Here is a 26,412-nt window from a genome sequence, read left to right as displayed (position 1 = left end):
TTGAGAGGAAAGGGGGATTCAATGTAGGGATGTGTATTTAGAATGGGTTTTTTTGGACAGATAGCTGACCCTCATTAATCGATCATTAACCGTTATCGGACAAGATTAAAATGTAATACTTAGAATGGACGAATGTCTGTGACTAGGGGTGTGGCATATTGTAACGTTCTTGATAATACTGGTATCCTTTTCAATATGATAAATAAAAAATCATATCGTGATAATGGCAATATTCCGAGTTGTTGACGACGTTAGGGATGGGCATGAGTATTCGATTTGGACGTCAGTATTCGTTCAACGTATAGAGCAATGTCATTTTTACATATTTACTAGAGGGTGCACAAAAATAGGTTGGGGGAAAACACATCACATTACTTTCAATTGTATATAATGCAGTCACACACTGTTAATTCATTTTAAACACCGTATGTATATGATAGTAGACCTGTAAATATAGCATTTTAATTTTTTTACTTTGTTACTTTTGTAAACAGCTTAGCTTTCAAAAGTAACAAACCCAGCACTATCGGGTTGTGGAAAGGACCCGGGAGCTGCGTAAGCTGTCATCTGGCATGCCTGAAATAATAGGCGCATGTGGCTGCATGTGTAGCCCCCATGAGTTGTATTTAAGAAATAGATTGTATAGCCTATTTTTCTTATACCAAAACAACAACCCTTCTTTAAATCCCTCTTTTTCTTATAATATATGTTTTTGAACTTTTTAACTGACCATATTAATCGGTCGAAATTTTTATTGTCGATTAATGGTTAAACGGTTGATTATTAACATCCCTTATTCAAAGGCTTTGTGAAAAGGGAGAGAGAGAGAGAGAGAGATTGTGGGTCAGATGCTGTACCCCTGTGATGTGGTGATAGTTACCCTCGTGAGCATAGCTGTGTGTGTGTGTGTGTGTGTGTGTGTGTGTGTGTGTGTGTGTGTGTGTGTGTGTGTGTGTGTGTGTGTGTGTGTGTGTGTGTGTGTGTGTGTGTGTGTGTGTGTGTGTGTTTTCAGCCATAGCTGATGAGACAAGGCGACACACAGTGTTGTTAGCACTCACTGCAGGTGAGAAACAAGCAGACCCACACTAACTACTCAGGAGACACACACAATAGACCTGCACGTGCACGTAGGAAAAACACGTATCGATACGTATGCAATTGTAGGATTTATTATTTATCCTATTTCAGGGTTTGTTTTTCCTCATCGCCTTCACACTCTCACCCGTGGTGCTTCACTGCTTAACCTTTAGTGACAGCCGCTGCCTCAACAAGATGTTCTGTTCTGGAAAAACAGTCCTTTTCCTTGTTGCCCTTGATAGCTGCGTGCACAGGTTGTTGCTCCTGTTAATGCTGCTTTAGTAGCGCGCTGCCTCGTGGTTACTCCACGAGGCTCTTCAACAAGACGCGCTCTGCTCCATGCTCCCCATCCCTGTTCTGAAGCAGGAGTCTTGCAGGTGTCGGCACAAGCGGCCAGCGTTGGCTCCTCCGTACGGATGCGAACTGAGGGCACTTTGTCAATGCTCAGCCTCTCTTTCGAATCCTAATTAGCAGATGACTAAGGCGCCGTTTTTCTTCTTCACAGTTATTGTTTCTCTTGCGTTTCAAAGCCAGTTTTCTGTCTGGTGACTGTGACGCAGCAACATCAACGTGCGTTGCCCAAAGGCTGGCTGCTAAAACAAACTGTGACCTACGATAACAGGGCGGGAAACTCATAGAAGTGGCTTAATGTCACAATATGCTTGTTTATATGTAACTTCAGTTACGGTAGTTCGGTTTGGGGTGGTTTTAGATGGGGTCTGAATAGGGCCGGGCAATATGTAACTATTTATTGCAATGAAATAAACATATCACAATAACAAAGAAATTTTACTTCTGTTGGAAAAAGCCATTCTAAAATGTAATTGTTATAAAGAATTGGCAGTTGACTTTGATTTCTAAATTGATATTAGTTATGGTTGCTGCTGTGGTTGTTGAATTTTAACTTAAGAGAGAGAGATGTAACGCTCACTATTTAAAACGGAATTAGGGATATCAAGTATGCCATTTCTGATATCAGCAATTGAAAGTTTAACTAAGTTACATTTAATTGCTAATACCAAAATATGCCATTTTAACTCTTTACTTCAAATGATGAGGTCAAGGTGCATTTTCATGAGTTAAAAATCAATGAGAACACAACGCAGAGTGAACTGCCAGCTACAACTTACAGAGACAACGACATTTCCGATACACACTTCTTCCTCCATGTTTGTTATTTGTGATAGTGCTGTTCTGAAGTTTGTGCCAAGCTAATGTCAGCGGCTAAATCTATTTCTGCTTCCTTAAAATTAGCCAGCTCCCCTTGGCACCCGTTTTGGAATTTTCAATCGAAAAATGACTCTTCACCTCTACATGTCTGATATCAAATTTATACCCAGGTCTCTTGTGAGGAGACGTAGTATTGTTTCTCCAAACCTCCTCACTGGCACATTCAGTGTTCACATTTTGATATATTTTGTTGTGTCTCAGCGTAGCATTCTATCATTTCTGACCTGTTCATAAATTGCGATTTGAATGCCTCAAAAACTTTGCCGGCAGCTTTTGCTTGTCTGTCAGGATCCACTCTTGTCCAGAATAACAGAGATGGATCGGCAGACGGTGTTTTTGTTTTGTTGACATCTGGTAACACATGAAGGAAAACGCTGAGCCACAGACCCCCACGTACAGTTAACGCACCTAAACGGTCGTTGAGGGGCAGCGGTGCCGCTCAGGTGGTAAAGCGGGACGTCTGCTGCTCGGATCCCCACCACCTCCTTGCAGCGCGTTGAAGTGTCCTTGAGCAAGCACCCTCCACCCCTAACTGCTCCCGGCGGGCAGGGTGGCGCCTTGCATGACTGCCTCCGCTGTCTGTGTATGAATGTGTGTGCGAATGGGCGAAGATGAGGAACATGATAAGTTGTAACCCTGCTCCATGTCCCCCAGACTAGAAAGGGCACTGCATCAAATTTAGTCTATTTACAATCTAAATACATCATATAAATACAGTATATGCATATATTAACCGGCATGTGTACATGAACAACCATTTTTTTTGTGTTGTTTTTGCATGGCAGCTAGTTTTTGTACAGTTTCTAGTTCACAGCTGATGTAAAAGAAGGAACGGATCATTTATCTTGTATGCAAAGCTGTACGAGAAAAATGCAGCTGCATGGAAGATGCTCCAGAACATAGAGGAAAGAGGAGGTGGGGTCAGAGAGGGGGAAAAAAGGAGAACGAGACGGATGAGTAATGGCCATGCGTGTCTACTGAAGCATGCAGTGCAGTGGTCACATGTGAGAGGGGAGCAAGAGGAGGCGAGGAGGCACACAGCGCACAGGGAAATATGCTGCACCTCCATCTCTCCGTTTGTCTGCTTTTCCCATTTCCACATTGTCCTACAGCGTGTTCATTAGCAGCGCTTGTCGCTGAAGGCGCATGTGCGTGTTGTGCGCGTGCGCACGCGCATGTTGGAGTATGAACAAAAACCAGCGACAGCTCGGTGAAGTAGGTCACCATGACGACGTAGCCATCCCAGAATACTGAGTGACTGACGGATTTGGCCCCTAAAACAAGAAATGCTGAGGATACAATCACAGCTGGGGCTAAATCACCACACAGTTCACATCACAATTAGCTAGAACAACAACAAAAACTATGGAGAAAGAACATTAGGGTTTTCTCCTACAGTAAATGTAATTCATTTTGAAATGCGTTAAAATAAACAACCTTGATGCCCTTTATTTTAGTCCCAAGCAATATAACTCTGGGGTGCCTGTGTTACTCAGAGCCATCATCTCAATATTTTGCATCAACATGAAAGCTCGCTCAGCCACTGTTTTCCAGTCGCAATTTCTAGCCACAATCCTCCCCAACAAAGAATTTCTGGTTATGGGTTAGCCTACATGGAATGTTTAGCTCACGCGGTGAAGAAGGGTGAGTGATATTATAAATACTGCTGGCTAAAGCCCAGCCTATTATAGAGAAACGTCCATTGTCTGTTGTTTGTACTACTAAACCACTGCTCGTCCAACAAGGCTGAAATGGAGCCAACGGCTCCAAGTCACATGGCGCGTCACACTGCCGTTAGAGTTCAAACAAGCTAGTTAGTTTGAGGTAACACACAGCATTGATGTGCTGCACTGCACTGTGGAATGAAGCGGGTGGGTGTGTGGGAGCAGGCAAATCAGAACGGAACCATTTCCAGCCACCCTGATAAATAAACAATTTTAGACGAGTTGTAAAACAATATGGAGTGCGGTGTCCCTGGTGTGCAGTCAGTGGCTCAGCGCTTTGTCCAAGGATCCGTTTCAATAAAACGACACAATAGGTGCGATGAGTATCCATACCGCAGATCTCAACCTCCAGTTGTCTTCGAGTTATGTTCCCGGACAACCGTTTGCTTATTGACTGTCCTTCAAGGGCTCAAAGTCGTTCTTTGTGGGTTTGCAGTGTCCATTGACCGCCAGCGGTGTAACGGAACGTAGATGATCCGCGATCGGTGCGGTTCGGCTCGCATGTGAACTGCGGATCAACTGCATAAATTGAACCATCATAGTGGAAAAGTGTTTGACAGCCCCTGTTTCTTTTTAAAGTGCTAATTCCCCAAATCTTGATGCAGAGTTGCAGTCAAAAAAGAGGATAGACAAGGCAGTTGTATTTTACGTTGAAGCGCAGTCATTGGTTTACGGTACGTCGCGTTACGTTGCTGCTACTTTACGACATGGGGTGAATAAGCTGCTGTATGTCGCCGCAATGCGTCTGCTCGTCCGCCATATTGGAGCGGATATATATTTTTTCACCTGTGCTGTCAGAATGCTGGGCATACAACACAGAGTATTTACATGCTATTGCATCTTGGACAGAGTTAGTCTGCAACTGGAGTTCAGCTTCTCAACCTGCAATGCAACTCTTTATTAATTCCTAAATCGTCAAGAACTGCTGCAATAACTCTGCTGCAAATAACAAGAGGACAGTTTTTTTGTTGTACAGAACCACCACCAATCCCCCTCTTTGGAGAACTATTTTACCGTATTTGGATCTATAAACAACTAGGGGGAGAATCACAGCGTTTGAGACAAATAAACATTGAACCAAACAAGAACATGTACATTGAAAAACATGTCTTCTTTGCGCTGGGCGTGGGTCGGCGTGAGGCCCCCGCTGGCTCGCCTGTGGGGCAGGGGGTTAGGGCGCGGTGTCGGTCCGTTGGCGCTTGGCCTGTTTCCAGGCCTGTGGTCCATGCCTGGCATCCGTGGCCCCCCTGCTCTGCATCCGTTGGTGAGTCTTATTCCTGCACGCGGGGGTGGGTTGTATGTGTGTGCCTCAGGGGTGCAGGGTCTCCTCGCGCTCTCCGGGACTGGGTTATGCTCCTCAGTGCCGGGCGTGGGTGTTGCTCCGCAGGCTTCAGGCTTCTCTAGGGACCGGGGGGGGGACTTCTGTTGCTGCAGGGCGGTGTGCTCGGGGCTCTCCTGCGGTCATGGAGTGTCTCTACGGCTAGGGCCTTAGCGGTGGCTTCGGGGCCTTTTCCCCCGCTTGGAAGCGCTACAATATAATACCGACCTCATACACCAGAACCAATTGGGATAAGACACACACACACACACACACACACACACACACACACACACACACACACACACACACACACACACACACACACACACACACACACACACACACACACATACAGACTCATCACAGGCTAGTGAGAGATGCAGGCATCTCTACAAAATCAATTCTAACTTGCTTGATTCTCAACCGATTTTCATGAAGTTTAGTTTGTTATGAATGAAATTGAACATGACACAGGTTTCTTATTGGAATTAAATTCAGTTACTGTGGGCGAATCTAATCATATATTTTTCATTCACTACCATGTTTAAAGGAAGACGGTGTGATCCTGTAATTCCTGCCTAATATTGCAGTTTAATTTAACAATTGAGTATTGAATATTTAAATATTTTTACAATTTTTTTTTAGACATTTGACATCTTTTCATATAAGACCATGAGAAAAATGACCTTTTCTTTTAGTGTTTTACAGAATAAATGGAAAGCAAAGTTATATTTGTCTCACTTTTTTTATTTATTTTTTCACACTGGATGTAATGTAACAGGCATGCATACACTTAATAGTTTGGTTGAGGGTTGTGTGCGTTTGTATGCGTGTGTGTGCATGTGTGTGCGTGCGGTTTGTTTCCATGGTAATATTTAGTAACGTATTCAAGGATATGGGCGGGTGGGATATGGCGAGGCAAATAAACAGCTTATCAGCAACACACCTTAACCAGATATGAACAATTCAGAGCGTGAAAGATTGTAAATAAGTTCAGCTCTGCCACAGTCAGGGTCCTGCATCTAAGAGTCTCTGGTATTTCCTCAGGAAGCCTCTCCGCCATTAAGGCTCTACGGAAAATCCAAGCCCCCTCTTTGTCCTTGCATACACCCTGTCGCTCTGCTCTGCTCTCTCTCTCTCTCTCACTCTGTGTGTCAAACATGCACACACATACATACACAAAAAGTCCTCTTAAAAATCTCTCCATTCTCCCTTTTTGTCCTCAGATATGCACCCCCCAACTCTTTCTTCTTTGTCATTCAGCTCAGTCTTCTTGTCGCCCCTTTCCTAACCTCCATTAGAGAGCCCTCATATTGTACGTCTACAATGCCTCTCGGTCAGACCTTCGATCTCTTCATCCTCCTCCCTGCACCTCTTTTCTTATGGGTTAAATTCCTCCAAATGTTACCAATGTTGACAAGATGAACATGCAGCGTTAGATTTTGTTTTATTTAAGTCGGACTAGTTTTTTTTTAAGTTGGATTACTCCGGATGGAATGGAAAAGGAGTAAAGCTTTTTTGAATGGATGATTCTTAATTCTATCTATTGAGGAATCTACACCCTAATATGCCACATGCACATTACTAAATGAAATACAGGACTATTTTAACTAGCAACTTTAACAATTAAGCATTGCTTCTTTCAATAAATTGATGAGCAAAGTAATTTCGGCATCTCTAGGGTAGCAAATGGAAGGCTTAAGTTTATCTTGTTCATGACTCATTGCCAAATTTGCCATTTAAGTTATTTGGTGTGTTTTTTCATTTTCCATTGCAAGGACAAAATATTCAAATCACTGACTTGCTGGCAGATCGGAATGTCCACCCTGGTTAAAGTTATAATAATAATAATAATAATAATAATAATAATGATAATAACCTTTATTTGTATAGAACCTTTCATACACAACATGGAACTCAAACTGTTTTGCATTAAAAAAAGCCATTGAATTGAGACAATAAAAGCAAAGCAAATTGCATTTAGGATGTAGAATAATAAAATAATTTAAAGAATGAAATAAATTATAAACAGGGTAAGAATAAGCAGTCCTCAGCTAATTATTGTCTTATTTCAATGGAGTCTTGGATTTAACTGTCGTGACACCCAAAATGCACAAAATAAAAGTAACCCATGGGCTAACTTTTCTGATCTGCATTGTCTTTCTTCCTAATTACTGTTTTTATCTCATCTACTTCCTAAAATCACGTAGACACACATAAACAAAAACAAACAAAAAAATACCCAGCCCACAAATAAGGCTGGGTATTGGTACTCAATACCTTTTAAGGTATAGACCGAAACAACCCAATACCAAGTAGTATCAAAACTCCTCCAGTCAAATGACTATTTGTATGGTTTTGCTCGCAGCCACAAGCATTTTTTGATTTGATGCGAGATGTGACTGGCTCACTACCGCAGCAGCGGCAGTCTGTCAACAGTCAGGTGTCCTTATGAACAGTGAAAGGTTTTCCTCGCTGTAATCATTCCTCCTTTACTGGCTATTTGTTTAAAATGACCCTGCCCAAATACTACATACTATATTTTTGTAAAAAATACATTTGTATGGGGAGGAATGGCATTTTATGCAACTGAATGCCTCCATTCACATGATGGGGTTAGTAGGGAGGAAAAAAGGTATCGAATGAAGTACTCTATTGGTATCTGTATCACTTTAAGGGTACTGGTGTTGGTACTGGTATTGTCATTTTTTTACACAATATCCAGATCATACACAACAATCCTCAACCATGGACACCAGTCGTCACAATAAAGACTTCCAAAGGAAGAAATAAACATTCGACATGGGTTTTCTTACACTGTTGCCGATAAATCACATCGTGTTTTTTCCTATATCCAATTTCTTACCTCTCTTACCGCTAAATGTTTTGTACTGTTCTTGTAAGCCTGGTCTTGCATGCTCTATTTTTCCTAGACAGAGGGGTTCGTTAATGAGCTGGAATGGCAACGTGCGGAAAAAGTTTGAATGGTTTTTACATGCAGCGATACTGAACATAACAGGCGTGACCGGAGTACAACGCAACCGAGGGGAATGGAAAGTGAAATAGGCCATTGCAGACCAGATAACTGTTATGTTGACATAGTGCATGCTGACAGCTCACTGACATGGTTCACTCTCGTGCCAGATGCGGCGTTCACCTGCCACCGACCCTGCCAGCGCATCCTGAATCACAGCCGCTACTCTTAGGTCACCATCTCTGTAACATTCTAGGGAGGTGAGTTTGTGGTTAACAAGACAAGACAGTAAGACAAGTCATCGATATCTAAAGTTCACACATTATAAATAACACCACTTGCATTTCATATAGAGATAAAGCAATGAATTGTGAACACTGAGCAGTAAATATTGTTTCAGGTTACACTGTGCAACAGAAAACCAATGTTTTTCCGCTTACATTCAAGACATACCGATTCAAGACATGGACCTCAAATTACTGTTAGAATTTTAGAAGACAGAACGGCAGCCAGTCAGAATGACTCGAGAACTGCGATCGAACAGAGTAAGGACATTTGAGAAAGTTGGAATTGTCACGGAAACCGGAAAGAGGGATCGAGATTGTCGCAAAGAAAGAGAGATGGAACTGAGGCTAAGAGAGGGGGGGGGGGGCATACATGAAGAAAACCCGACATGAGACCGACAAACTGACTTCTTGACACAGGTCTCTATAACCAGGACCAACATGGATTTCTCTACTGCCCCAGAGACCAGTGCTGTTCAGGAAACTGGTTTTAAAACCACATGGCTAAAGGGGCTAAAGGATCTAACCTAGGCCTCTGTAATAGAACTCATTGCAAAGTTAGGGAGAGAAGGAGACAGAGAAGACAGAAGAGGCTGAACAAAGTCAATTAATAATAAATGGCAGACAGAGGAGGAACGAGAGGATTGGAGAGAAGGAGGAAAATTGAAGGAAACTTAAGATGGGGTGAAAGGGGCAAAGGGAATATATTGGAATGGGAAAAAATAACAGGCTAGAACAAGCGCGCGAGAGAGATGGGTTCAGCGAAAAAGACATGAATGAAGACATGGACTTGAAAAGAGTTCGGGGGGCGGAGGACGGAGTGATTACAACCTCAGGTTGTTAAAAGTTGGAATGCCTGGTTCCTACTCTGTCGCCATGACAACCTTGAAAATGGAGAGAGATAGAGATAAGGACGGAGAGGTAATAAAGGGTAGCTTGGCAGAAGCCGGGATAGGGAGTGATGTCGATTGAGAGGGAGGGAAGGGAAATGAGAGAAAGATGGAGGTTGAAGTATAGAGGAGGATCTGAGCCAAGGGAAAGGTTAACATGGACATGGGGGTGTGTGTGTGTGTGTGTGTGTGTGTGTGTGTGTGTGTGTGTGTGTGTGTGTGTGTGTGTGTGTGTGTGTGTGTGTGTGTGTGTGTGTGTGTGTGTGTGTGTGTGTGTGTGTGTGTGTGTGTGTGTGTGTGTGTCTGTGTGTGTGTGTGTGTGTGAGACAGCCATCTGTTAGCCTTGATGCCATGTAATCAATCCATCAGGCTTATGTGAGTGTAAATGAGAGGGAGGGGGAAAAGACAACTTTACTGCCTCCACAAAGGCCGTGATGTTTACCAAGTGGGTCGACACAAACGCCGAAAGCCGGACACGGTTCCCTCTTTTCTGTCCCGACATCACAACGAAACGGAGAAAGATGGATAAACACACGTAGACGCGCACACGGTAGATCCCATTTCAAGACACTTTGGTTGGCGACGGTGCAGTCCTCTGAACCCCGGCTCGTTCTGGGGCAAAAAGATCAAATTCAAAGCGATCTCTCCTGTCAGGCTTGGGCGGGGTCGCCGCGAAACGGGGGGAACAAACCTAGCGGCTGGCGCTTGCTGATGTCGCTTTGTCAATTTCACCGCTTCATGCTCTTGTTCTTGTTTTGTGTTACAGATCTGGTTCAGAGTCCACTCCACCCCAAACGCACAAGTATGTCTCTTACGGAAAGTCTTACCACAAACAAATTTTCTGAATACCAATCGAAAATCTCTTCCAATTGAACCCAATCCTTGAACGGTCTAATCTTGTTATACAACGACATGATGTATTATTCACCTGCGATCATTAACTATCATTTTCATGATGACTGGATTTATGTCCTCCTGAACAGACACACCAATCACAGGCTTTGGATTTTAATTTCAAATTACCCGTTGTCAAATTTCCGCACCCTATTCAGGCAAATCTGCTGCTCTCTGAATCTATACACTACAAAGTAATAGCCACGGTGTATGATGACAACGATTATAGTGATAATAATTCTGTTAGAAATGTGATGCAGCGTGTATATGATTGTTTGGGACGGCCGGCCATCTGGAGCAGCCGCAGCTGTCATTCTTTTTTTCGGTGTCGTAGAAAACTGCCTCCATTGTCATTTGCAGTAACTAGGGTTGGGAATACGGCATTCGTCTGGCATAACCTAATTGGCTGATATTGGCCTTCTTGGATGTATAGTATTGAAATATATGGCATAGTATATCATTCTTAACTTAAAGTATTTATTGAGAAGTAGATGAATCCTAGTAAGTAGTTTACCTCGTTCACCGGTATTGGGCCTCAAAAGTAGTTTACAGTCCTTTTTTCCATCGCACAAAGCATTTCAGGAAACAAGAACTTTGTTTGCTGATACTTAGGAACTTTTTACCAACCTAAAAAGTAGCTTGTATTTGACTAATCAACGCCCCATTGGTTCCTGTTCCCCCAGGAGGGGGCGCTAGTGAGGAATTCATTCTGAACTGAGTTCCCTCTGTAGAAAAAGCTCCTGAGTACCGGGAACAAATTTCCTGGTCCCTGGTGTTGGAAAAAAATCCCCAAAAAGCAGTTTGATTCATGTGAGGGCTGTGTCTAAATCCTCATCCAGATTACGCCAAACGTGAAAAACTTTGGTCGATCCTTTCTGCATTTTTATCTGCCTGGCTTGGTTCTCCTTCGAATAAAATCCCCTCTCACACTCCTAATGCAAGACGGATGCCGTGCATTATGTTCAGCCGAAATAAATAAAAGCAGATCCGCAGGAGTGCAACGGCAATTACAACGACAGCAATGAAATGGAAAAGTATGCAGCAAGGATGCACAAACAGAACAGAACCAGAATAGTCATTGATATCACTCACAACACGGTGAGCTTGACTCATGCCTCCCTTCCTCTTGTGCTCTGTTTTCTATACCCCCGCCCGTGCAGTCACAGAGAGCGAACGCCGTGGAAATTTGCCATCATTTATTGAGGTGTTTATGTCTTAAAACAACAGTATTAAAAGTGAGACAGTTCCAAATCCAAACAACTTAAGGTTCTCAGTGCGCATGTTGGATGACGGGGATTAGTGTTTATAATGCTCAAGGTGTGTGTGTGTGTGTGTGTGTGTGTGTGTGTGTGTGTGTGTGTGTGTGTGTGCGTGTGCGCGTGCGCGCACCTCTGTTTATGAGGCCCGTCTCTGGTCTACGGCACTTAAGTCTCCATACACTGGGGAGAAAAACACTTTCTGCAGACTTTCGCATGAGTCGCGGTCAGGACTTTTGATTAAATGTGAAATTCATAATTTCCGATCATCTCTCACTGATCTGACTGTCACATCCAGTCGCTCCCCGTCTGATCTCATCTGTTGTTGCAGGGTTGGTTTTAAAGCCACTGAGAGAAAAGCTCCATCGTGAGCTAATTATAACCTGTTTTCATATTTTATTCAGCGCCTATTGGAAAAACAAACGATAACCCATGTTAAATGACCTGCCAAACCTCCTCAGGAATACAATCGATCTATCATTGTGCTCATAATACGGCTTATGTTGTCAGTGGGAAATGCTATTAACCTTCTAAAAAAAGAAGAAAATCAATGTCATATGCGGTCGTAGGCTTCCAATTTCAGCTGTTGAGTGTACCCCAAGCCTTTGTCTGTGATGCTAGCAAACCACTGTGGACAAACAAGCGTTTCCAGCTCCTTTCTCTCTTATCACAAGGAGCTGCCTTGACTCCTCGGTGGCTTTTGTGTTGAAAAGAGGTGGAGCGTTGTGAGTTCCGGACTACAGCTTTCGATATATAGCTCGGCAACGTCAGCGGCATCGTGCCTCACGTAGGTTTTCGGTAAATAGTGGAACTATTCCTATAATGACTCCTCTGTGTATTAAATGTTGTTTTAGCTAACAATAAATACAGTTTCCTCCTTTTACATTTCTGTTGTTTATGTTTGATGAAACACCCGAGATTGGATTAGAGGCTTTGTGTGTATTTTTGTATTTCTAGGTGGGTGTTTAGCGATGCGATGGTACGAGGGTATTTTTTATTTTATTTTATTTTTATTTAAACCAGCGTGACGTGTAGGTGGAGGTGGGTTTTCATGTTCTCCGTCCTCTCCCCCAGGTGGGCATTGCCGCTACGAGCCAGATGAGGCGGAGCTCCTGAGGGTCAGCAAGCGATTGGTGGAGGATGCCGTCAATCGCGCCTTGCAGCAGTACAAACAGGAAACGCTCCAGAATGGGGGCGGGCCTACCGCCGCAGTGACACAGCCCCCGGACAACTCTAAGGAAAACACGTATAAAGCGAACACTACGGCCAACACCACCACAGACACTAGAAAGTGATGATGTCAAACTGGCTAGAAGAGACTGAAGTACTAGTTAGCCAGACCCGGCTAGCAAGGAGCAGAGCCACGCAAGTGCTGGTCATAAAGTCAGACCAACAGTCATTCTGTCTGGGAACCTCTGACGGCTTGGATAACAGCCAGCCAACTACCATACCAACCATGCAGCGTAGTTTGCTGACAACCCCAGCTGGCAGACGAGCTTTGCCAAATTAACCCGTCAAATATGTTGGCCAACTATCGCCTGCAGCCGAACTAACTAGAAATGCCAGCTAGCAAATCATGCCTTTTGGCCACCCAGCCGGCTAAGCTAGCCAACTTGAAAGCCTCGCTGTCCAACCATGTTTCCCAAACCTTGTAGGCTTCCTGACCTAACCCTCTTGATTGGTGAGTTGAGCAGCAAACTCACGGTCTTTTAAAATCTAGTATTTTGGCGTTGTGAAGCCATGCCACCAATGAGCACAACTAGCTACGAAGTCCAGGCTAGGAGGACTCATTCAGTTCTCGGTCTCTTTGGACTATGTTAGAGGTACAACACAGTACATTTATGTGCCATATCTATAGGCATACATTGTTTGGAGTTTTCCATTCTTTTTACAGAACAACCCAAAACTGCCCTTTTCTACCAATTTGGATCGGTTTGTTGTTTTATTTTGTATGAAATCTAGTAAACTTCCTAATGAAACTTCGAATACGAGTTATCTAAAAAAAACAAAACCTTTATGAATTTCAGAGTCGTTTTTTGTGTAGTAATCCAAAGGATGGTTTCAAATGACCCCAAAGAAGACTGGCTCTCAGTCTTTACTGTGAAAGATGATTTATTTTGGGGGAAAAAACAAAACTTCTGCTGGTTGAACCGGTTGAGTCTAAGTAATGATTGGACACTCTTTATAGTACACAAGGTATTCTAATTTTATCCTTATATGCTGGATTTGCGTTATCGGGTTTTGTAGTTTAATATACTTTCAACTGAAGTTGGGTTAAGAAATTTTCTTTCGAATGTTATATATATATATTTTACCCCCCTTTACAGTGCAAATTCTGTTATTTAAATTGAAGATCAATGAACCTCTTGATCTATCGGCTGGCCTCGGCCCAGTTTCTGTCGTTACCGTTTGCCTCCAGTGGGGGCAGTACCGAGACAATCGCCTTCCACCAACCTATGATGTTAAACGCTAAATCACTCCTGTGCATATATTCTAGTGACACTCCTGCCTGGAAACCAACTGCGTGGTCTTTGCATTTAAATAATGCATTACTCAGTTTCACTAAAGTTCACTCCTAACACTAAAACACACACACACACACACACACACACACACACACACACACACACTGTCCAGTTCACCATCACTGCATTAGGAGCCGTTTGTTAAAAGGACCTGTAAAACCTCCATTACTATCCCAGGTCTTTTCTTACAACAATGTAAATCATACAGCATTTGTTTAACAAGTGGCTACTGTTTAACAAGTAGGTTCTTTTTTTTTTTTTTTTTGTTTTTTATAAAGCAGCTGATTCTGTAAAATGATAAGAGGACCCACACCAAAATGCCTACATACTGCAGCCACTCTTGTTCCGTGTGCTTCCTCGCAAAGTCCAAGTCCAGTTTTCTTCTATTTTTGTCCATTATCCGTCAAGCGTGAAGGAGCGCCCTGGTCGACCTTAGAGACTGCTCAGGTCAGACATTTCGCTTCCTACTTCCTTCGATGGGGTGGGTGCATTATTATTTCTTGAAATATTTGCAGCCTTGACAGAGTCGCCAGGGGTTGTAACTCCATGAAGAATTATTTCAACTTTAGATTTATGTATTGTAGCCCGGCTGTTGTTTTAAGTGGGAGCTGTATTCATCAGTATTGAGCCAAGCAAATGGATCTAATGAGCCCTCTGAGCCTTGGTTTAGTCACTAGTACTGTATCTGTTAGAGCACTCGCAGCCAAGATAACACAAATTATGATGAATTACAAAGAGGCCCGAAATGAAGCAGAGTGTGATGTATCAGAAAGTCACTGCTGCTCCCTGGAAGCTTCCCTGCGTCCTATTTCAGCATCTTCCATCCATAAATATAACGGCTTTCTCCCCCCCCCTTATGACTATGGCTCAAAATCCTTGAAATTAAATGAAATGGCATTGATTTCAAACTATGTTTTTGTAGGTTCTCTACTTCTTCAACCCTGGCCTGATTAAAATGTTACAAAAATGCTTAGAATCGTTTAGATTAGTTCCCATCACAGACTGATCAGCACAGAAAAGGATGGAAACCAACATTTGACTAAGGCCTGCGTTGAAAAACTGCAGAACCTGCAAAACTACTATCCTTTAAATGTTTTTTTTGATTCAATAAGGGTCATATCTGACAGCGGTATGAAGATGATGAGATTAACAGTTGAAGCGATGATGAAGATGGTTGACGTCTAACAGATGATACTTATTGATTTTTCCTCTAACACAAATTGAAGAGTTTTTTACCTGAGTTTGAATGAGAAGAGGCTTAAAAAAAAAAACCGCAAAATGGTTGATTAGTATCATTATTATTATTACTGGTGCATGCCCCTTAAAATGTAAGACGTTCTAAGATATTTTAATGGTTTACCAAAATTAGATAATCAAAGGACATACATATATACAGACATAGATTCCTTCCTCTATAGTCATTATTATTGTTATTATGATGTATGGGTGTAATTTCAAATAAGGTGGCAGTGTGGCCTTATCCCATTAAAACCCTTTATTTGATATAGTGATCTGATATTTGTTTTGAATAGCAACAAATGGTTATTATTTTCAAATGAGTAACGTTGCCTTTAGTGGATTGATAATTCTTCTCTATAGGGGGCAATGCAAAACGAAATAAAGACTTCGTAATATTTGTTGTTCGGAAGTCCACATTGACGCAGAATGTTACACGTGTGTCCCGACCCCAAGAATTTGGTCTTTTCACATTCAATGTTATTACCGTGAAGTTTGCCGAACCCTTCGCGAAGTCTCTAATGCCAGCTCGGGTTTGGGAGAGTTCATGAAATCTGACGTGAAAATCCAGCCTAGGAACAGAATTCACGTTATTCCCGTGGTGGAAACGCTGATGTACTTTAACAGGAACACCTTCGAGCCAGAAAGAAGGAAGCTCTTCTCTCACACCATTTGCATCAATCGATTCATTTTTTTTTTTTTTTTTTTGGTCTCCCATCATGCAAGCATTATTCCCAACAGCCTCTATGTACAAAAACTCCCTGTAAAATGCTTCTGCATAACGACTGAATAACATTATTCTACTGAATAACATGACATGAATTCTGTGCTTCGGCGGGCTTTCTCCAATGAAAAGCATTTGTTGACATTTTCCGATAGCTTACTCGTCACCCAATCCTTAATCAATTTAAAGAGAAACCCCTTTAACGCACCAGTGTTGTCTCGAGTGTGAGGCGTCTCTCCTTCTCTACATCTGAGTGCGAGTGCGTGTACCCCTGCTTCCCTAGATGAAGGAAATGAAAGAAGAAAAAAAAAAAAGATCTTGTCGCCATTGATCGCTACAGCTGAGCGCTGTGTTTGTACATGTTTTTGCGTTTTTTCCTTTGTTTCCCCCTTTCTGCCGTGAGCTCGTCTTCCCGTTGTCCGTCGGAGTGCGGGTGTGCTGATATTTGTACTGCTGGGTATATGTCTTGTTCAACAATACTTTAACAATAAAACAGGAAATGAATTTTGGAACCAATGACGTCTGACGTCCCTTGATTGTCATCGGCGTGAATAAGTGCCTCATGTATCGGTGACAAGAATCAATTGCACACACTGCTCTGTCCCTTTGGGAGGGGGAGGGTCTGTTTGAATCATGACAGAGCCGGAGAAATCCTTGTTCAGACATGAGGGGTCTTATGGGACGGCGTTAAGGCTCAACACTCTCCGAGCATGTTCTAGTAGAGGTCCTTGGACGCGCAGATGCCCACGTTCCACCGATCAAATAGATCAGGAACTAAAAATATATACATCTGTATATACACACACTGATTAGCCACAGTAAAACCAGTGACAGGCGAAGTGAATAACATTGCTCATCTCGATACAATGGCACCTGTTAAGGGCTGGGATGTATTAGGCAGCAAGTGAACAGTCAGTTCTTGAAGTTGATGTGTTGGAAGCAGGTAATATGGTCAAGCGTAAGGATCTGAGTGACTTTGGCAAGGGCCAAATAGTGACGACTAGATGACCGGGTCAGAACATCTTCAAAACAGCAGGTCTTGTGGGGTGTTCCCGGTATGCAGTGGTTAGTACCTACCAACAGTGGTCCAAGGAAGGACAACCGGTGAACCAGCGACAGACGGGGTCAAATCTCGTTGATGCGTGTGGGGAGTGAAGTCTAGCTCGTCTGGTCCGATCCCACAGAAGAGCTACTGCAGCACAAATTTTTGAAAAAGTAAATGCTGCTATGATAGAAAGGTGTCAGAACACACAGTGCATCACAGCTTGCTGGGTATGGAGCTGCGTAGCTGCAGAACGGTCAGAGTGTCCATGCTGACCCCTGTCCACCTCTAAAAGCACCTGCAATGGACACGTGAGCGTCAGAACTGGACCACGGAGCAATGGAAGAAGGTGGCCTGGTCTGATGAATCTGTTTTCTTCTACATCATGTGGATGGTCGGGTGCATGTGCATCGTTTACCTGTGGAAGAGATGGCACCAGGATGCACTATGGGAAGAAGGAAAGCCGCGGAGACAGTGTGATGTTCTGGGCAATGTTCTGCAAGGAAACCTTGTGTCCTGGCATTCATGTGGATGTTACTTTGACACGTACCACCTACCTCAATATTGTTAGGTGGGTCAGAACTGATTTTTCACCATCAGGTGGACCTACACAATATTAGGCCATGGTTTTAATGTTGTGGCTTATAGGTGTGAATATAAATATATATTCTGGTCAACAGAATCCACCTTGACAGTCATCCGCATCTGTCACCAAATAACCAATTACTTAATCCTCTAAATGTGTTTCTCAAGACCACGGATTCCACACGCAATTACTGATAATCTATCAATGTTTACTGTCACCCCAAACCAGATCTCCAAATGGAAATGGATGATAATAATGACGTTTTCGCGACTTCATTATCATTGTTTAACACAAACTGAAATCAAACCCAATAACTTCAAACTCAACGACAACGTTCATGTTCATGACAGGAATTTGGATCCAAGACTATTTACTGAATATAATTTATATCTGCCCATTGATCTAGAAGGTTGATTTCACTCAAAGTAGAAGTCTGTAAAATATATTTCTTCAGAAATTCCATATTTAATACTTTATTTAGCTGGCACTTGATTAGAAACAGCCGTTCAATATATTTGTTGTTATGCATGTGCTCCTCTATATGCTGGTTCCATTGTTGGTGGCGGGGTCCGCCACGCCCAGTAAGAATGCAAAGATCGGACAATCCATCCAACACAGATGACTTTATGGATTCCCACTTAAAAATGAACTCAATGCAACATTCAGTGTTAATTGGCACAAGAGCTGATCATTATAAACACGTCAAATGTGTTTTTTATCTTTTTGTTTTTTCATCGTTCAACACAAAGCCCTCATGGTCTGCGATGCTGCTCAGCATCGTGGCTGGGATGTTTCTCAGCATCTGTGCAAACTGATGATTATCTGCCAGATAATCTGCCATTTACAGCTCGGTGTTTTTTTTTTTTTTTCTATCTTTATTATACGCCTAATTGGTCGGGGCTTTTGTGTCTCTCACGCAAAAACTCTGTTGTACAGCATGGAGAGCCAGGTGGGACCCCCCCCCCCCCCCCACACACACACACACACACACACATACACACACACACACACACACACACACACACACACACACACCCACCATGCAGCCATATGTCAAGCCATAAACACAGACCTTGAAAGGATTAAAACACAGAAGTAGGATTTTTGTCAGTATATTATTTGCACAGTGTGTGCAACGTGTACAGTGTGTGTGCAGTTTGTGTAGTCTGTATCGTGTGTGTGTTCCCTGGTGCGTGTAGCGCTGCGCTAAGCTTCGCCTGAAAGACAACAACCGCCTTCTTTTCCCATTTCTGCTCATATTCCATTTCTGCTATTTTAGTCACAGCGAACGGCACCATCTGCCTCGCTGCACACACATTAGAGTGTGTGTGTGTGTGTGTGTGAGTGTGTGTGTGTGCGCGCAGAAGTGAAACTGTGTCTGTTTGTATCTGTCTGGATGATCTATCTGACTGATTACTATAATCATCTCTTGGATCTTCACTCTCGATCATCTCACTTCTATATCACTTCTGTTTCTCCTTTTGCTTCGGATTTCAATTGATCAAGCGTCTTTGCCAAGGCCATTACACACACACACACACACACACACACACACACACACTCACACACATGTATGCAGAAAAACCTTTAAAAACAAGATAAGTTGGGATTATGTTGATTTAAAACAGCACTAAAATTCCTGGAATCATGAGTATATAGAGTATGAAATGACTTAGAAATGCTTAAAAGCTGCATTATGAGGATGTTAAATATGTCCTCACAGTTCAAGACTCAAATGTGCTATTAATGCTGCAGGGTATATTTTCCTTTAATTCTTATATATGTTGACTTAAAACAGCCCTAAAATTCTTGGAATCATGTGTGTGTATATAGAGTAAAACGTGTTAAAATGACTTTAAAAAGCTTAATAGGAGATTTGGATTATGTGGACATTGAAGATGTCCACATAATCCAAGTGTCCTGCTAATGCTGGTGGGTAGTTATTTAGTCCTTTAAACCATATACAGTATACGCGCGCACACATACACTACACTACACACATTATTGTACTGGTATCAAAGTGAAGTCAATACACCTGGTAAGTGAAGACCTATATTTTGGGTGCACTTCTAAACCAAAAAAATTGTTGGAGTTTACTGTAGTAAAACACACGGCAGCACAATTTGCTGCTGTTATAAAAATGGAGTCATCTGAAAATACACACACACACACACACACACACACACACACACACACGTACAGTTGGTCTATAGTCATTTAGAAAAATACGATTAGTTGGGAATATGTCGACTTAAAACAGCACTGAAATTCAAAAAAATGTGGTAAAATGACTTAGAAATGCTTAACAGCAGCATTATGAGGACATCCGGACACCAAATATGTCCTTACAATTCAAATTTCCTATTAATGCTGGTGGGTAGTCAGTAGGTAATCGGTTGTCCTTTAAACCGCATGTCCACACACAGAGGCTAAAATAACTAAATATGTTGGAATGGAAAACCACTCACAGGGAGCTCTTCCAGCCTTTTGCCACAATAATAATCATCACAATCATGAACATGATTAAGAGGAGACGGGGAAGTCATGGGGGTTGATGATGGAAAGTGTCTGCTGCTCTGTAGCAGGAGGAGGCAAACATGACCGGAATATGAACAAGACCCCACCGCCCACCACCCACGCACGCTGACCCACCCGCAGACCTTTTAGCATGGGACTGATTGGCCGCTAGATTGATGCTCTTTATCGCCGTCTCTCTCCAAGAACCGGACATTGAAAATGCTTTGGGACTTTTTTCTTTTTTTAACCGGTCGTTCTCAACTGGTCATCAAATCACGATTCCAAACGCAATTTAAAAATTGAACCATTCTCATTTTTTTTTACAAAATAGTTCAGCTTTTTATCTTGATGTGGAACTCTAACTATCATGTGTATTTGATGATCTGATAACCATTACTTTGATTTATCTCATAAATCAATAAAATATTACGTTTTACTTGTTTATTATTCATTTATTTTGAGTTTATATATTTTTTTATTATTTTTTTTATCAAGTTTATACAATCTTTTTATCTATTAAGTATTATTAATTTCCAAATAAAGGTGCAGCATCTGAAATTCTGTGCACTTAACCTAGAAAAAATAAAAATATGTTTTTTGTTATTTTATTTCTTCTAGTTTTTCTAGTTTCTAGTTTTCCACTTGAAAAATGGGACCGTTTTGGAACGGGACCCACCAGTTGAGAACCCCTGGTGTATTGTACACACACAATGCTAAACCAAACAAACCTCAAGGTCCTTGGACGCCTTAAACATCCACCCTTCGATCAAAAATTGTATTCCACTGTGTAATACGACCGCTGTGTAAATGCCTCATTTTCCCACATGTAGAAATATGTGTTTATACGCAGTAGCTCGTGGAAAAATTAGTCAAACACTCAACAAGTGGAACCGTGTGTCGGCCGTGGCTTCACTGAAAAGAGACTCAGGAATGACAGGAGCTGCCAACAACAACCAACGCTCATCTGGCGCCGGGATTTGATCCAGTGTTTTGGACGACGGTGATTGTGGATCCGCTTTTTAAACGGCAGGAACAAAATTACTCAACATAAGAAGTGTTGACTTGTCCGGTGTGTCCAGTCTGTTGATTATGGGTCAAGGGAGGGACATCTGGGAGGGGGGGAACTGTTGTTGTACTGAATAGAGCCTGGTAGGGTACGTAGGCCTGAAAGCAATCTGTCAACACACACACACACACACACACACACACACACACACACACACACACACACACACACACACACACACACACACACACACACACACACACACACACACACACACACACACACACACACACACACACACACACACCAGACCTTGTGAGCATGTGCAAAATCCCATCACTGAATCACAAACTGTTGGTCATATGTTAATTGAAATTCATTCTTTACAACAGTGGTTCTCAACTGGTGGGTCCGGATGCAAAATTGCATCGCGTGAAGGCCTATGCCGACAGTATATGTGTATGGTTATTTTTATGTATTTTTTATTGATGAATTTTCGTATATACAGTATGTGTAGCCTACTGAATTTTTGATGCTCTGGTTTTATTTTGGAATTTTATAAAATAAATAAGCAAATAAATAAATAAATAGATTGAATTGTATTTATTTATTAAATCAAAGATTCAAGATTCAAGAGATTATTTGTCACATACATATACATATGGTCATACATATGCAATGAAATGTCATGACACCTGGTGATTATGCACAATAAGCGCTAAAAATACTAAAAGATAAGGTAAGATAAGATAAACCTTTATTAGTCCCACACTGGGAAAATTAACATTGTTTCAGCAGCAAAAAGGGGACAGCAGAAAATAGAGAGCATATCAAGGTAAGCACTATAAGCAATATAAAATATAAAGAAAAAATGTTCGTAACCGACACGAGGGAAGACACACACACACACTCACAAACTGTGTGCCCACAAGTGTAAGCAAATATCTGCAGAAAAAAAAAGAAGAGCATACCATTCTCCATACCTTGAAGAGCAGAGTGTGACCGCGGTGTTTATCAGAGCTCTGAACCAGACACTACCCATCTATCTATATATCCATCTGTCTGTCTGTCTGCCTGCCTGTCTGCCAATCAGTGATCAGGGAGCAGTTTCTAGCTGCTTCTTCCGTGGAAGGTTAGAAAACTGGAGGAAATGATTGGTTGCAAGGTCACACCCTCTCTCTTTCTGCTTCTCTCGCTCTCCCTCTCTCTGTTCCCCTCCATCATTTCGTCCATTAACGATAATCCCAATTATTACTATGGGGTTAATGACGATGATGTCCCTAATTTCTTCCTCTTTCTGGGGTGATTACTGAGTAACACAGACACACACACACACACACACACACACACACACACACACACACTGTTCTGAGTTCTTTGAAGATGTTCTTTTTGCTGGTTTCTGTAATTGTTTGTCTTTAAGAGGCCATTATGGTCTCTATTATAGTCACTCTCTCTTTCCCTTCCCTTCCTCCTCCTCCTCTCATCTGTTTCTCCCATTAAATGTCTTCACTCCATCCCTCCCCCAAGTCCAACTACTACTCCCGCTCTCCTCTGTTGGGAATCCTCCCTCTCTCCAGGCAGGAATCAGAATGATAAGAGTTATGGGATTACACACACACACACACACACACACACGTTCCAGTCCCACCCCCCTCCCTCCACTCTGACAGATGAACCCAGTAACCATGACAACTTTAGCCGCCTATGAAATGACAGGCCATGTGAGTTGAGCACCTGCTTGTGTTTACAGCTTCCAGTTTAGCGGAAATTGAATGTGATACAGGGGTGACAAGAGAGTGTGTGTGTGTGTGTGTGTGTGTGTGTGTGTGTGTGTGTGTGTGCGTGCGTGCGTGATGCGTGCCTGTGTGCATGTGTGTATGTGTGTATGTGTAGTACATAAATCAAAATAAAGAGTGCAGAGACAAGGCACCTCATCAAATAATCAAATAATTTTTACAGCCAACACAGTAAAATCCTTTTTTCAGAAATAAAATAAATGCTGTCTCATAGCATTCCCATTTTTCAATTCTTCTTTTTAATTTTGTTAAATATATATTTTTTTTATTATGCGATTTGTTTCTTTTGTTTTCTTAGCATAAAGAATAAAGGCCATCTCATATAATTCACTTTATTTGTAATTCTCCTTTTTATAATTGATTAATTATTGTGAATCTTAGTATAATTTGTTTTCTTAACACATAAACACACCCATCAGTTTTTATTTTCAATGTTGTTTTATTGTCTCTGTCCTAAAGCATTCATTTCCCTAATTGGCCTAAGTGGACATGTCAGATATTATATTGTTTTATTGTGTTATTCTGAAGACCCTTTATCGCTCAGTGAAGGAAACCATGACATTTATAATAGAATAAGGGCTGTTTGAACTGTTTTTGAGGCATCTCTTGTAATGGTAGTTTCATTTTAAAAATCATAAGGAAATCCGTTCTGTGCAACTCAAAGTGCTAGTGTGCTTTGGCTTTAAATATATCCAGTAAGAACCCGGTGTGTGTATGTCCAGAGTAAACACACCGTACGATGGTAATCTCCCCACAGTCTTTATGATACATAGGTTAAATATAAACCAGCCGCTACTACAAAACACACTCACCTCCTGCTCAGTTTGCTGCCAGCAGGGATACATGTCGCCAGATTACATTGGGATCAGGATTTACTGTTGTTAGCTGGAGGAACAGTGTGTACGGTGGGAAAGATGCCTCCCACGCCTTTAAAAATATGTAATGATTCACTGCCTATATATATATATATATTGTCGTGTTCAAAATTTCTAAATCTGGAATGATGCGATGAAACTGGAACTTTGAGCTACGGAGAGTTTATTGGACTGTTTGAGAATCTACCAAAATAATAAAATACTTTATACGTCGACGTAAGCTCGTAAGAGTCCTAAGCTGCGTGTCTCATCTAGCAGACATTTCACCCAGGAGTCCACTCAAACTTTTTTTCCTCGTCCCTTTGTTACAAACGACACACCCTCCTTTGCTGTTTCCCGTCCCCCGAGTATCTAGTTTCTGACTCCCCGCTGTGTGCGCGCCAGATGAACCGTTTCAGTGCCGGTTTCTAACTGGTTGCGTAGTTACACCGAGTGTCTTTATACATGTTTTAATTTTGGCTCTGACTGATCAATGAAACTGTATTTCATAATTACCCACAATATGAATGATAGTAATGTGTATAAATGCATTCATGTAATGTATACTGTAGTATACACACATATAGTTTTGCTATTGAGGATTAGTTCAATCTGTAATGTTATAGTTATAGTAGTATAGTTCTATGTAGCATGTTATAGTTATAGTATATGTATATATATATATATATATATATATATATATATATATATATATATATATATATATATACAGTATATATATATTTTTTTTTTTCACAATTCCTTGGACACCGTGAGGGTTCCACAAACAAAATATGTATAATACAATGAAACCATTCTGCATAGCATGCTGTGCACAGTGCATGGCTCCAGGAGTGATTGGCAGGGAAAACCCCATTTGTCTCAGCAGGAAAACCTGCCAACATCCGTATTACTGAACGTGCGGACAGCATTCACTTACCACCTGGACTATTTACAATAAAATAGCAAACTAGCACAGAGTAATTTCTTAGGAGTAGTGTCTCATTGGGTGTGATACTGGATCTCGCAGCTTTTAGCTCTTAACCTCATGCGAGGTGTGCTGACCTCGCCTTGGTGATATTTCTCTCTTGAACCCTGGTCAACTAGATGCAGTCATCGTGGACGAGGATGTCCTGGTGCTGGTGAAGGGGGTCCATACCTACAGCCACATAGGTGTCGCCACCTTCCTCCTGTCTCAATGCCGTGTATGTATTGTACACGGCATTGAATTGTATTGTATTTCTGGTTTTCCCAACGCAGTCATGATGGATTTTTCACTAGAGTACAAATGCATGGTATACAACAAGATCCACATACAATTAACAGAGCAGCAATGATAGCAACGTTGATTAAGCATGATAAAATGAGGCCTTTTCATTTGGGAAACATAGAGTCGAACCAAACAGTGATGTGATCATCTATTCCTGCATTTTCTTTTAGTTCTACGCTCAGTGAGCGGAGTAGCAATTCCTCCTACTGGTTCCTGTGTTTATAAGCACATTACTCCATGCCCCACAATCAATATGGGTACCTTAAACATCATCCAGCCACCAGTCACTCGTTAGTCTGGGGTTGGTGGACCACATTTATTTCTCATTCCACTGGTACTGCTCCTACCCTGTGGAATCACACTTTATTATGGAACAGAAATCAACCTTGAATGCCACGATTTGTCCTTCATAGGCCTAAATGACGGGAACTGTTTCTTTCGTTCGGCCCCACTCTGCAACCTTTGTCATATACTGGTCATACGATAATTGGGGTCCCACTTCGTAAGAATATGTATACTGTGTAGGGTCCAGGAGTTCTAATAGGGTAAACAAGAAAAACTATTTCTACATGGTTAATTACAGAATGCTTGTGTCTTTCAGCTGGATCCTCGTTTCTGAGAGAGTTCTTGCGGGTGGGGTGGCAGGGGCGCAGTGGGAGAGGTGGTGCAGAGAGCACCCGTTTTACCTTTGACCTTTACAGCATGTGAGGTGGCCAACACTGCCTCCCAAGGTCCAGTCCACCTTGGCTCGGGTCACTTCCGTTTGTGGACCTTGAAGTGGACCCAGTCTCCGGGGCTGACCAGCACGGGTGTGGGGCAGTCTGGGGCAGTGTTCTTGACCTGTGAATACAAAACTCGAGATACTGCGGTTAGTGCTTTGACATATTCAGAAAAACCTTCCTGGAAATCATCAAAAGCGGGTGATTTAGCTGGTAGTTTGTGAGGACCTGGCATGGGGCGGCCTGTTAATATCTTGTCTGGGCTAAGACTATTGACTATGGGGAGAGGCTCGCATGGACATTAATGCTTGGGGCAGGGCATCTACTCACGTTAGTTAAGTCGTTTTTGTGATGTTCTCTAGTGACATACTGAGTTGCTGTTTTGTCTCTACCAGCACCTTGGCCATTTTTTATTTCAATGTCTGGTTTGCCCTTTCCACTAGGCCTTGTGACTGGGGGTGATAGACTGAACCATATCTATGGG

At 42.1% G+C, this 26,412-nt stretch overlaps 1 protein-coding gene across 1 annotated transcript in view; it reads left to right on the top strand.

Moving 5' to 3' along the window:
- Window positions 1-13,269, top strand: part of akap7 (A-kinase anchoring protein 7) — a 46,967-nt gene extending 33,698 nt beyond the window's left edge. Inside the window, exon 10 of the mRNA XM_080024560.1 lies at window positions 12,725-13,269. Within this exon, the coding sequence (XP_079880686.1) occupies window positions 12,725-12,945 (221 nt within the window). The 3' untranslated portion in view covers window positions 12,946-13,269. The remainder of the gene's footprint in view (window positions 1-12,724) is intronic.
- Window positions 13,270-26,412: the final 13,143 nt, after the last annotated feature.

The sequence above is a fragment of the Zeus faber genome (assembly GCF_960531495.2).
Source record: "Zeus faber genome assembly, chromosome: 2".
Classification (NCBI taxonomy): domain Eukaryota; kingdom Metazoa; phylum Chordata; class Actinopteri; order Zeiformes; family Zeidae; genus Zeus; species Zeus faber.
This window is presented reverse-complemented; position numbering and strand designations above follow the sequence as displayed.